Source organism: Anomaloglossus baeobatrachus, chromosome 1 (assembly GCF_048569485.1).
Source record: "Anomaloglossus baeobatrachus isolate aAnoBae1 chromosome 1, aAnoBae1.hap1, whole genome shotgun sequence".
NCBI lineage: Eukaryota > Metazoa > Chordata > Amphibia > Anura > Aromobatidae > Anomaloglossus > Anomaloglossus baeobatrachus.
Window position 1 is genome coordinate 781840439 of NC_134353.1, and position 12269 is coordinate 781852707.

Below are 12269 nucleotides of genomic sequence, written 5' to 3' on the forward strand. Positions count from 1 at the left end.
ATGAATAGTACAAACAGGTATGGCATCCGACCACACAGGTACACATTGATTCTGCACAATTGGCAGTGTAAATGGATAATAAACAGTTGTTCCCACCAGTCACACTGCCTATACAACAGTGCACCAACCCATTAAAGGGAATTAATGCGTATTTGACATACAGATATCCACACCACCAGCCTGGTGTCTGGGTATCAAACAGAATATGTACTCAGGGTTCAGATGAAACATGACAATGCTCTGAGATAACCATATACAAGGATCCCAAAAAATAGCAATGTCCAGAAATGTGGAAAAGGAACAATCTCACCCGTTCCGGTGTGGCCTATTCTCACAAGGGCAGCTTGTCCTCATTAACGGCGTCTCCACGACCCCTCATATACTGGGCCTAGGATCCCCTTAGAGCACTCGCTGTCCCATCCCAAATTCTCCTCCTCCCGATGCGTTTCCTACTTATTATTCATCAGGGGAGCTTGAAGAGATACAAAGGTTCCTAATGTGGAAACCTCTCATGGGTTAACTAGAAAGAGAAAAAAACGGGACAATAAACAGGGGTTTCATAAACAAAAATCCCCTACATACCTTTCCCTTAGCTCAAGAAACCGGGAGCAGCAGGCTTACCAGACGGTGACAGCATGAATCCTCTCTGCTGTACACTGCTGTCAGTATTTGCCATGTTTAAATAATCGCCGCTCTCCCGCCGGCGTCTGACGTCACATCCGTAACTACGCTCCCCACGTCCGCCTATCGTGGTGGAACGCATACGTGGACCGCACGTCCCTCAGGGTGTGACGCCAGAACCACCCGGCGCGGTCATGACACCACCAACCTGAGGCACATGACCAGAACGCACTGGCGTCCACAACGTCCGCCCCTCCACAGATAGGAAACAGCGCCCTGCATGTAACTTCAAAGCGCATGCGCTGAAACCTTAAAAGGGCAATTCCTTCTGTGTATACAATAACCGCTTCTGTGAAATAGAGCATAAAGGTAGCGGAACAGTAAGTTACCAGATAATATGTGCAGACCTACAATAACCCAGGGATTGCTCAAATCTAAAAACTGAATCTTATGGAGATTTCCAGAGGGAAAAGCCCAAAGAAATAAGATAACCGGGAACTCAGATGCATTTATACAATTAAAATAGTATTGAGAGGGATACCAGAGAGACACATTAGCCACTAAATGGCAGGAGAATCAAGAAGGAGAGAAATCACAGGCCCCATCTTCAGCCAGAATACAACCACCAATACCCAAGGGGATGGGGGAGGTTAAGAAAAAAGAGCCTATCAACTCCACCACCAACTACACTAACTAGATGAAACTTTCCCTACCTGGTTGCGGAGGTTGGCACCCTAAGTTACGGTGATTGGCGCCCCCGCTCACCGGCGGCTTTCCCTCCTAGCTGTTCTAATCCTTCACCTACAAAAAGGGTGCAAAGGACAGGGATTCATTCAGGCCGAGTGGGTAAACTGTCTTAAGCCGAAAAATCCATCTACATTCTTTCTGGAGGACCTTCTTATCCCAGTCACCTCCTCGTTTAAGTGGTGGGACAACATCTATACCCTGAAACGTAACATGACCAATGTTCCCCCCATGGATGGAATTCATATGTTTCGCCAGTGGGGTATCATTTCCAAGTCTGATGTCCCTTAGATGTTCACCTACTCTCCTTCTAAACTCTCTCTTTGTTTTGCCTATATATTCCAGCCCACACGAGCAAGTGGCTTTGTAAATAACCCCTTTTGTCCGACAATTGAAAAAACACCAGATGTCATACTCTTTCCCTGTATTGTTGCCCCAGAACTTCTTCCCCACCTTCAATACACTACAAGCCAGACAACCACTGCAACGAAAGCATCCTTTCAGGTTGCTCTTAAGCCAGTCACATCCTGTTCTCCTACCATCCACAAAGTGACTATGGGTCAACCTGTCCTGCAGTGATCTAGCCTTCCTGAAGGTGATCTGGGGTTTCAAAGGGACAAACTTGCCAATGTCTAGATCCATTTTGAGAATGGGCCAATGTCTCTCCAGTATCTCTCTCATGGCCTTTGAGCCATTGTTAAATGTTGTGATGAAACGGACCAGTTCAACCGTATCCTCCTCTCTTGGTTGAGGGCAGAGTAGGGCCGGCCTTCCTATGCCATCGATCTCCTCTCGTGCCTTTTTGATGACCCTATTTGGATATCCTCTTTCACGAAACCTATTCTCAAGATCGTTAAACTGTAGCAAACACTTCTCTTCATTGGAACAATTTCTCTTAACTCTGGAGAACTGACCTTTAGGAATGCCCTTCTTTAGAGCAAATGGATGTCCACTCTCCCATCTTAATAATGAGTTCGTTGCAGTCTTCGTACGGTGGGTACTTGTGACAATGTTCCCCTCATTTGACTTCTCAATGAGGACGTCCAGGAAAGGCAATTTAGAGTTATTAACTTCAAATGTAAAGAACAAACCGAGATCATTCCTGTTCAATTCTCCTACCATTTGAGACAACTCTGACTCCGAGCCCTTCCACAAAATAAAGATGTCATCAATAAATCTGCACCACAGCAAAATTTTGTCTGTGGGCAGGGCAGAGTCGTCGCCAAACACCAATGTCTCCTCCCACCATGCTGTCACCGTCTGGTAAGCCTGCTGTCCCGGTTTCTTGTAGGAGGTAGCAGAAATCACAGACTGACCCTCGAACTTCCAGTTTGAGCTGCATGAGTTTGCACTCACATTAGCACTTTATTAGAGGCTACCTGTCTCCGTTCTGAAATCGACGGCCTTATGCAATGCAGATTTCCAATGTAAAACTTCAGCAGTCATTTGACCATAGCATTTGTTTCATTTGTTTCTGCAATAAAGTAAAACCAAACACAAAAAAGACCCCCCCCCCCCTTTTTTTTTTTTTTTTTTACAAAAACACTGTCTGTACAAGTAGGCTACAGTATATGTCGGGAGATTTTCAAATGTATACTGTAACACCACCATAGGTCTTTGGAATTTGTTTTTTTTTAATAGATTTGAAAATGTGCAGCATGGACATGTATGTTATATTATCTTACCCTTTTCAGTGTAGCAGCATTACATACAGATTTTGTTGCAAATTTACAGTTAAAGGGAATATATCCCCAGGTTTTTTCCATGTCATCAGAGAGCAGCAAATGGAGGGCCAGAGATCCTGATTCCAGTGGTGTGTCACTTACTGGGCTGCTTAATGTAGTTTTGCTACAATCACTGTTTTATCAGCTGGAGATTATCATTAGGGGAGTAGTAAACCTGCTGCCATATAGTTCTCCATTTTCCTGAGCTCTGTATAACTCTCACCATTGATAGGCAGATTTCTGCCTATGCACAATGTCCACAGAAAGCGCCAATCAGTGGTGTGGGTGGTGTGATACAAAGCTCTACATTTAGAGAATTACTAGATATGCAGAAGATAAAACAGGGATTTTATCAAAATGACAGCAAGCAGCTCAGTAAGTAACACATGACTGGATTCAGGGTCTCTGCCCCTACATTATGCTGCTCTCAGATGGGGTAGCAAAAATCTGGTGATAGAATCCTTTTATAGAGTCTGCCATGTGTATGCAAGGTCATGTACATGTTTTTCTCTTTCCAAAGACCCATAGAATTATTTTAGTTCTACATGTCCTATTCTGATCAGTTTTTAATAAGCTGCCATGGAGTTCTTGCAGTCCACTACTTACTGTCACTAACCTGGCACTGCCACCTTTTGTCTTTCAGGCGGTGGTACATGGCATAGAGCTCCAGCAGACAGATGAAAGAGACCATCCTTTACAAGACTGTGTCATTGCGGAGAGTGGACAAATCACAGTCAAGGAACCATTTGTGGTTGAAGTTGAAGATTGGAAAGATTAGGAGTCTAAAAAAAAGGGAAAATTTTCATACACTATATTTTGTAAAGGATGAATAATAAATGTAAATAGGTTTATCAGACTTCATACTCGAGTACACTTTACAATGAACCAAACCCAAGGATGCTGGACAAACCTAGATATAGTCTATGTCTCCATGAAAATGGAAGGCATACATAGAAATCATATGGCGTTCTATACTGAGAGTCGATTTTGCTCACTGCCCTCCCCCCCCCCAAAAAAAACTAAATCAAAACAACAACTTTGTGCACTAGGTGGGGTCAAGGCATATAGGCAAAGCAGCAGAAGAGCATACCTCCCAACTTTTAGACACAGGGAGACTGACATATATTGCTGCACGTAGTGTTCTCATTCACTATGATGCACCACACCTTCCATAGCACCCATATAGTATGACGACTGCAGAGGAAGACCCCATACTGATCTCCAACAGTGTAATACCTGCACGGTGACCCTTCACCCCCCCTCCCTCCACCACGATATGAAGACCCACCACAGTACACACACACATACACACACAGTGAAGAACCCCACCACAGTGCATACCCTCCACTGCACATACAGATGCATCTCAATAAATTAGAATATCATTAAAAAGTTAATTTATTTCAGTAATTCAATACAAAAAAGGAAACGCATATATTATGTAGAGTCATTACAAACAGAGTGATCTATTTCAAGTGTTTATTTCTGTTAATGTTGATGATTGTGGCTTACAGCCAATGAAAACCCAAAAGTCATTATCTCTGAAAATTAGAATAATTATCGCAAAACACCTGCAAAGGCTTCCTAAGCATTTAAAATGGTCCCTTAGTCTGGTTCAGTAGGCTACACAATCATGGGTGAAGACTGCTGACTTTGACAGATGTTCAGGAGGCAGTCATGTCATTGACACACTCCACAAGGAGGGTAAGCCACAAAATGTCATTGCTAAAGAAGATGTCTGTTCACAGAGTGCTGTATTCAAACATATTAATGGCAAGTTGAGTGGAAGGAAAAAGTGTGGTAGGAAATGGTGCATAAGCAACTGGGATAACCGCAGCCTTGATAGGATTGTTAAGAAAAGGCCATTCAAAATTTTTGGGGAGAGTCACAAAGAGTGGACTACTGCTGGAGTCAATGATTCAAGAGCCACCACACACAGATATATCCAGGGCATGGGCTACAAGTGTCAAGCCACTCATGACCAATAGACAACACCAAAAATGTCTTACCTGGGCCAAGGAGAAAAAGAACTGGACTGTTGCTCAGTGGTTCAAGGTGTTTTCAGATAAAAGTACATTTTGTATTTCATTTGGAAATCAAGGTACCAGAGTCTGGAGGAAGAGTGGAGAGGCCACAATCCAAGCTGCTTGAGGTCTAGTGTGAAGTTTCCACAATCAATGATGGTTTGGGGAGCCATGTCATCTGCCGGTGTAGGTTCACTGTGTTTTATCAAGACCAAAGTTGGCGTAGCCATCTACCAGGAAATTTTGGAGCACTTCATGCTTCCTTCTGCCGACAAGCTTTTTGGAGAAGGATCTTTCATTTTCCAGCAGGAGTTGGCCCCTGTCCACACTGCCAAAAGTACCAATACCTGGTTTAATAACCACATTATCACTATGCTTGATTGACCAGCAAACTCGCTTGACCTAAACCCCATAGAGAATCTATGGGATATTGTCAAGACGAACATGAGAGACATCAACCTGAACAATGCAGACAAGCTGAAGGCTGCTATTAAAGCAACCTGGGCTTCCATAACACCTCAGCAGTGCCACAGGCTGATCGCCTCCATGCCACGCCGCATTGATGCAGTAATTCTTGCAAAAGAAGCCCCGACCAAGTATTGAGTGCATTTACTGTACATACTTTTCAGTAGGCGCCAACAAACATTTCTGAGTTTAAAATCATTTTTTCAGTTGGTCTTATATAATAATCTAATTTTCTGAGATAATGACTTTTGGGTTTTCATTGGCTGTAAGCCATAATCATCAACATTAACAGAAATAAACATTTGAAAGATATCACTCTGTTTGTAATGACTCTATATAATATATAGGTTTCCCTTTTTGTATGGAATTACTAAAATAAATTAACTTTTTGATGATATTCTAATTTTTTGAGACGTACTTATATATTCAGTATGATGCCCTCACAATTTATCCTCCCACAGTATGATGGCTCCCATACCCACACAGGTGAACCTATACAGTGTGATACACCAACCTCTCTACACAGTAAGATGGCCCCCACAACCACCCTACACAATATGTTGTGCCCCACAGCTTCCCAAATGGTATGATTATAACACACACCATTGTGGTAGTCATTGCTCCCCACAGAAAATGATGCCTCCACAGTACCCTCGTCAAGTATGGGACTGACAAAAGAAAAAAATACTACTTAACTCACCCATATTCCACGTTCCATCATTGTATTCAATGATGCGTTTCTGATCCGTCAAACACCTATAGTCATAGCCCTTTTCTCCCACTTTCAGTTTCCGGTGTTTTGGCAGTATTACTATCTATGCGCTGGACAGAATTGGACACAAGCATTATTGATGAGATGATATACCGTATGTGAGGACCCCAGAGACGGCCACAGAGTGCACTGTTAGTACTTACTCAACTTTACTTTCACCTTTGTGACACTTCTATCTGATATTGAAAATACACGAGCAGGAACATACAGCCAAGTATGTCTGTTACCAGATGGCTGGGGACACCACAAAATGCCAACACTGTAAAAAAGCAGTCAGGAGATTTAGAAAATCGAGGCACCCCCTGCTGATTACAGGGGAAACCATGAAACATACAGTATCTCATTTTATATATATATATATATATATATATATATATATATATATATATATATATATATATATATGTACACACACACACACACACTACGGACCAGAAGTTTGGACACACCTCAAAGAGTTTTCTTTACTTTCAGGACTCTGAAAATTGTAGATTCACATTGAAGGCATCAAAACTATGAATTACAACATGTGGAATGAAATACTTAAAAAGCTGTGAAGCAACTGAAAATATGTCTTATATTCTAGGTCCTTCAAAGTAGCCACCTTTTGCTTTCATCACCACTTTGCACACTCTTGGCATTCCCTTGATGAGCTTCAAGAGGTAGTCACCGGAAATGGTTTTCCAACAGTCTTGAAGGAGTTCCCAGAGATGCTTAGCACTTGTTGACCCTTTTGCCTTCACTCTGCGGTCCAGCTCACCCCAAACCATCTCGATTGGGTTCAGGTCTGGTGACTGTGGACACCAGGTAATCTGGCGTAGCACCCCATCACTCTCCTTTTTGGTCAAATAGCCCTTACAGAGCCTAGAGTTGTGTTTGGTGTCATTGTTCTGTTGAAAAATAAAATGATGGTCCAACTAAACGCAAACCGGATGGAATAGCACACCGCTGCAAGATGCTGTGGTAGGCATGCTGGTTCTGTATGCCTTCAATTTTGAATAAATCCCCAACAGTGTCAGCAGCAAAGCACCCCCACACCTTCACACCTCCTCCTCCATGCTTCACGCTGGGAACCAGCCATGTAGAGTCCATCCGTTCACATTTTCTACAAAGACACGGTGGTTGGTTCCAAAGATCTCAAATTTGGACTCATCAGACCAAAGCACAGATTTCCACTGGTCTAATGTCCATTCCTTGTGTTCTTTAGCCCAAACAAGTCTCTTCTGCTTGTTGCCTGTCCTTAGCAGTGGTTTCCTAGCAGCTATTTTACTATGAAGGCCTGCTGCACAAAGTCTCCTCTCAACAGTTGCGTATATATATATATATATATATATATATATATCACAGTGCCTTGCAAAAGTATTCGGCCCCCTTGAATATTTTAACCTTTTCCCACATTTCAGGTTTCAAACATAAAGATAAAAATGTTAATGTTATGGTGAAGAATCAACAACAAGTGGGACACAATTGTGAAGTTGAACGAATGTAACACCTGCCTGGATCAACAGACTCAGATGTGATGTAATGGACAGGCTAGAGGGAAGCCACTCACCAAGCAGGACCCCCAGAACCCCGAAACCCTTTAACCCCTATACAGGGATTTGGAATTACATAGGGCCCTGGAAATCACTACCTTTGGAAGGCTGCAGTCCAATGAGAGTAGTCGTCAGGCAGGGGCAAACCAGGAATAGCAGAACAGGGACAGAATCGGCAGGCAAGGACGTAATCAGAAAACGTAGTAGAGGTCAAATCCGGATCGGGCAGCGAGGTACAAAAACAGCAGGCAGAAGGGTAGTCAGAAAACACGCAGAAGTCAGCACACAGGAATCACAAAACAGAATATGGTGGATCAGGATCCAGGAAATCAGAACTATCTCTGGTAGAGGTCAGCAGAGAGGAGGGGAACTAAGACGGGTGTGGTGTCTTCCCATTGGCTGTAGCTGAACACTGGCAACTTCAGCTGGAAGACACACGCCACCTACAGTCAGCCAGTGGTACTGCAGATCCCAAGATAACCCAGCCCAGTTGATGATCGGAGCCTGCGCCCACCGGTGCCGCTGGCATCGACTCCTCTCCTCTCCCATCACCAGCACCATCCACGGCAGGAACACGGCGTCGCCTGGCGATCGGAGCAGAAGTCGCTGAAGCGGACTCCGGTGGTGACATAACAACGAAATTTATTGCTGATTTTAAGCTTTTATAAAAAATAATAATAAAATGAAAATTGGGGGGTGCAATATTATTCATGCCCTTTAAGTTAATACTTTATAGTGCACCTTTTGCTGCGATTACAGCTGCAAGTCGCTCGGGGTATGTCTCTATCAGTTTTGCACACCGAGAGACTGAAATTCTTGCCCATTCCTCCTTTGCAAACAGCTCGAGCTGAGTGAGGTTGGATGGAGAGCGTTTGTGCACAGCAGTTTTCAGCTCTTTCCACAGATTCTCGATTGGATTCAGGTATGGACTTTGACTTGGCCATTCTAACACCTGGATATGTTTATTTGTGAACCATTCCATTGTATATTTTGCTTTATGTTTGGGATCATTGTCTTGTTGAAAGACAAATCTCCATCCCAGTCTCAGGTCTTTTGCAGACTTCAACAGGTTTTCTTCAAGAATGGCCCTGTATTTGGCTCCATCTATCTTCCCATCAATTTTAACCATCTTCCCTGTCCCTGCAGAAGAAAAGCAGGCCCAAACTATGATGCTGCCACCACGTTTGACAGTGGGGATGGTGTGTTCAGGGTGATGAGCTGGGTTGCTTTTACGCCAAACATATCGTTTGGCATTGTGCCCAAAGTTTGTGCCCAAGTGAAAAATCAAAGTTCACCACATGATATAATTAATTTAACACAACAAGAAGTATACCTACGTCTGGGTAAATTAAACATTGACAAATCACAGATGGCATTCATCCACGAATATTGAGGGAATTGAGCTCCGTAATCGACAGACCACTGTATCTCATCTTTTTAGAATCGCTTGTAACTGGGTTGGTGCCTCAGGATTGGAGGATTGCTGATGTGGTACCGATATTTAAGAAAGGTAAGAGGGTAGATCCAGGCAACTACCGTCCAGTAAGCCTGACATCAGTAGTATGCAAGGTTTTTGAGAGCATTTTAAGGGATGACATGCAAAAATATATTGCAGAAAATAATATAATAACTGACAAACAGCATGGATTCATGAAAGATAAGACGTGTCTAACCAACCTGTTGGGGTTCTATGAGGGGGTAAGTGCAAATCTGGATATTGGTAATGCAGCTGATGTGATTTATTTGGACTTTGAAAAGGCATTTGATACTGTACCACATAATAGGCTTATACTAAAGCTCCAGAAGCAAGGACTAGGGAAACTATATGCAACTGGGTAAGGAATTGGCTAAAAGATAGGAAAGAGTAGTCATAAATGGTACATTCTCTAAATGGGCTATAGTCAGCAGTGGGGTGCCGCAGCGATCTGTGCTAGGACCAATTCTTTTTAATCTCTTTCTTAATGACCTTGTGGATGGGATTAATAGTAAAGTGTCAGTCTTTGCTGATGACACCAAACTATGTAGGATATTAAAGAATGACCTTGATAGTTCAATATTACAAAAAGACCTGGATAAGATGTCAGAATGGGCAGATACTTGGCAAATGGGATTTAATGTTGATAAATGTAAAGTAATGCACCTAGGACGGAGTAATCCTATAACTGCATATACATTAAATGGAAGTAAACTCGGGACTACAGAACAGGAGAAGGACTTGGGTATTCTCATTACAAATAAGCTGAGCAGCAGCACTCAATGTCAAGCAGCAGCTGCTAAAGCAACGTATTGTTACCCCTCTATAAATCACTTGTAAGGCCACATCTGGAACATGGGATCCAGTTTTGGGCGCCACATTTTAAAAAGGACATTCAGAAGTTAGAGTCAGTTCAAAGGCGGGCAACTAGACTACTACAAGGAATGGAAGGCCTCCCATATGATGAGAGGTTGAAAAAGTTAGATATGTTTAGCTTAGAAAAAAAGACGTCTCAGAGGAGATCTCATTTATTTGTATAAATACATGTGTGGTCAATATAAAGGACTGAAACATGACATATTTCTTCCAAAGACAATACTAAGGACCAGGGGGCATACACTGCGAGTGGAAGAAAAGCAATTCCGGCAGCTAAATAGGAAAGGGTTCTTTACAGTTAGAGCAGTCAGACCGTGGAATGCCCTACCACAAGAGGTAGTAATGGCAGATACTATAACAGCTTTGAAAATAGGGCTGGATGATTTCCTCAGTACACAAAACATTGTTGGTTATAAATGACTTAGTGACCAAATGTAGAACTGGTGGAGGAAGGTTGAACTAGATGGACCTAGGTCTTTTTTCAACCTAAGTAACTGTAACTATGAATTTGGTTTCATCTGACCAGACCACCTTCTTCCACATGTTTGGTGTGTCTCCCAGGTGGCTTGTGGCAAACTTTAAATGACAATTTTTATGGATATCTTTGAGAAATGGCTTTCTTCGTGCCACTATTCCATAAAGGCCAGATTTGTGCAGTGTATGACTGATTGTTGTCCTATGGACAGACTCTCCCATCTCAGCTGTAGATCTCTGCAGTTCATCCAGAGTGATCATGGGCCTCTTGGCTGCATCTCTGATCAGTCTTCTCCTTGTTTAAGATGAAATTTTTGAGGGACGGCCGGGTCTTGGTAGAATTCAAGTGGTATGATTCTCCTTTAATTTCAATATGATCGCTTGCACAGTGCTTCTTGGGATGTTTAAAGTTGTGGAAATCTTTTTGTAACCAAATCCGGCTTTAAACGTCTCCACAGTATCACGGACCTGTCTGTTGTGTTCCTTGGTCCTCATGATGCTATCTGCGCTTTAAACAGAACACTGAGACTATCACAGAGCAGGTGCATTTATACGGGGACCTCATTACACACAGGTGGATTATATTTATCATCATCAGTCATTTAGGACAACATTGGATCATTCAGAGATCCTCAATGAACTTCTGGAGTGAGTTTGCTGCACTGAAAGTAAAGGAGCCGAATAATATTGCACGTACCAATTTTCAGTTTATTTTTTTTTACATAAGTTTAAAATAAGCAATAAATTTTGTTTTCAACTTCACAATTGTGTGTTGTTGATTCTTCACCATAACATTAAAATTTTTATCTTTATGTTTGAAGCCTGAAATGTGGGAAAAGGTTGAAAAATTTAAAGGGGCCGAATACTTTCGCAAGGCACTGTATATATATATATATATATACACATGTCCTTGGAAAGGGTTTTGTGCCCCTTGCCAGCCTTGTGACCCTCCACGATCTTGTCTCTGATGGCCTTGGAATGCTCCTTTGTCTTTCCCGTGTTGACCAAGTATGAGTGCTGTTCACAAGTTTGGGGAGGGTCTTAATTAGTCAGAGAAGGCTGGAAAAAGAGATAATTAATCCAAACATGTGAAGCTCATTGTTCTTTGTGCATGAAATACTTCTTAATACTTTAGGGGAACCAAACAGAATTCTGGTGGTTTGAGGGGTTGAATAATAAATGACCCTCTGAATAAACTTTTCACAATTTAAAAAAAAAAATAAAAAAATGAAATAACATTCTTTTTTCCTGCAGTGCATTTCACACTTCCAGGCTGATCTACAGTCCAAATGTCACAATGCCAAGTTAATTCCAAATGTGTAAACCTGCTAAATCTGCAGGGGGTTGAATACTACTTGTAGGCACTGTATATATATATATATACACATACATATATATATATATATATATATATATATATACACATACATACATATAGTATATACTGCATATATATGTGTATATATATATATATATATATATATATATATATATATATATATATATATATATATGTATATATGTTTACCTATGTCTTCTACATAAAAAGAGCTGTCAGTC

The 12269-nt window shown here is 41.9% G+C and overlaps 1 protein-coding gene across 1 annotated transcript in view; it reads left to right on the forward strand.

The window, feature by feature from the left end:
• Nucleotides 1–4439, forward strand: part of PPIC (peptidylprolyl isomerase C) — a 34211-nt gene extending 29772 nt beyond the window's left edge. The window contains exon 5 of the mRNA XM_075325033.1: nucleotides 3733–4439. Coding sequence (XP_075181148.1) covers nucleotides 3733–3867 — 135 coding nt within the window. The 3' untranslated portion in view covers nucleotides 3868–4439. The remainder of the gene's footprint in view (nucleotides 1–3732) is intronic.
• The last annotated feature ends 7830 nt before the right edge of the window (nucleotides 4440–12269 follow it).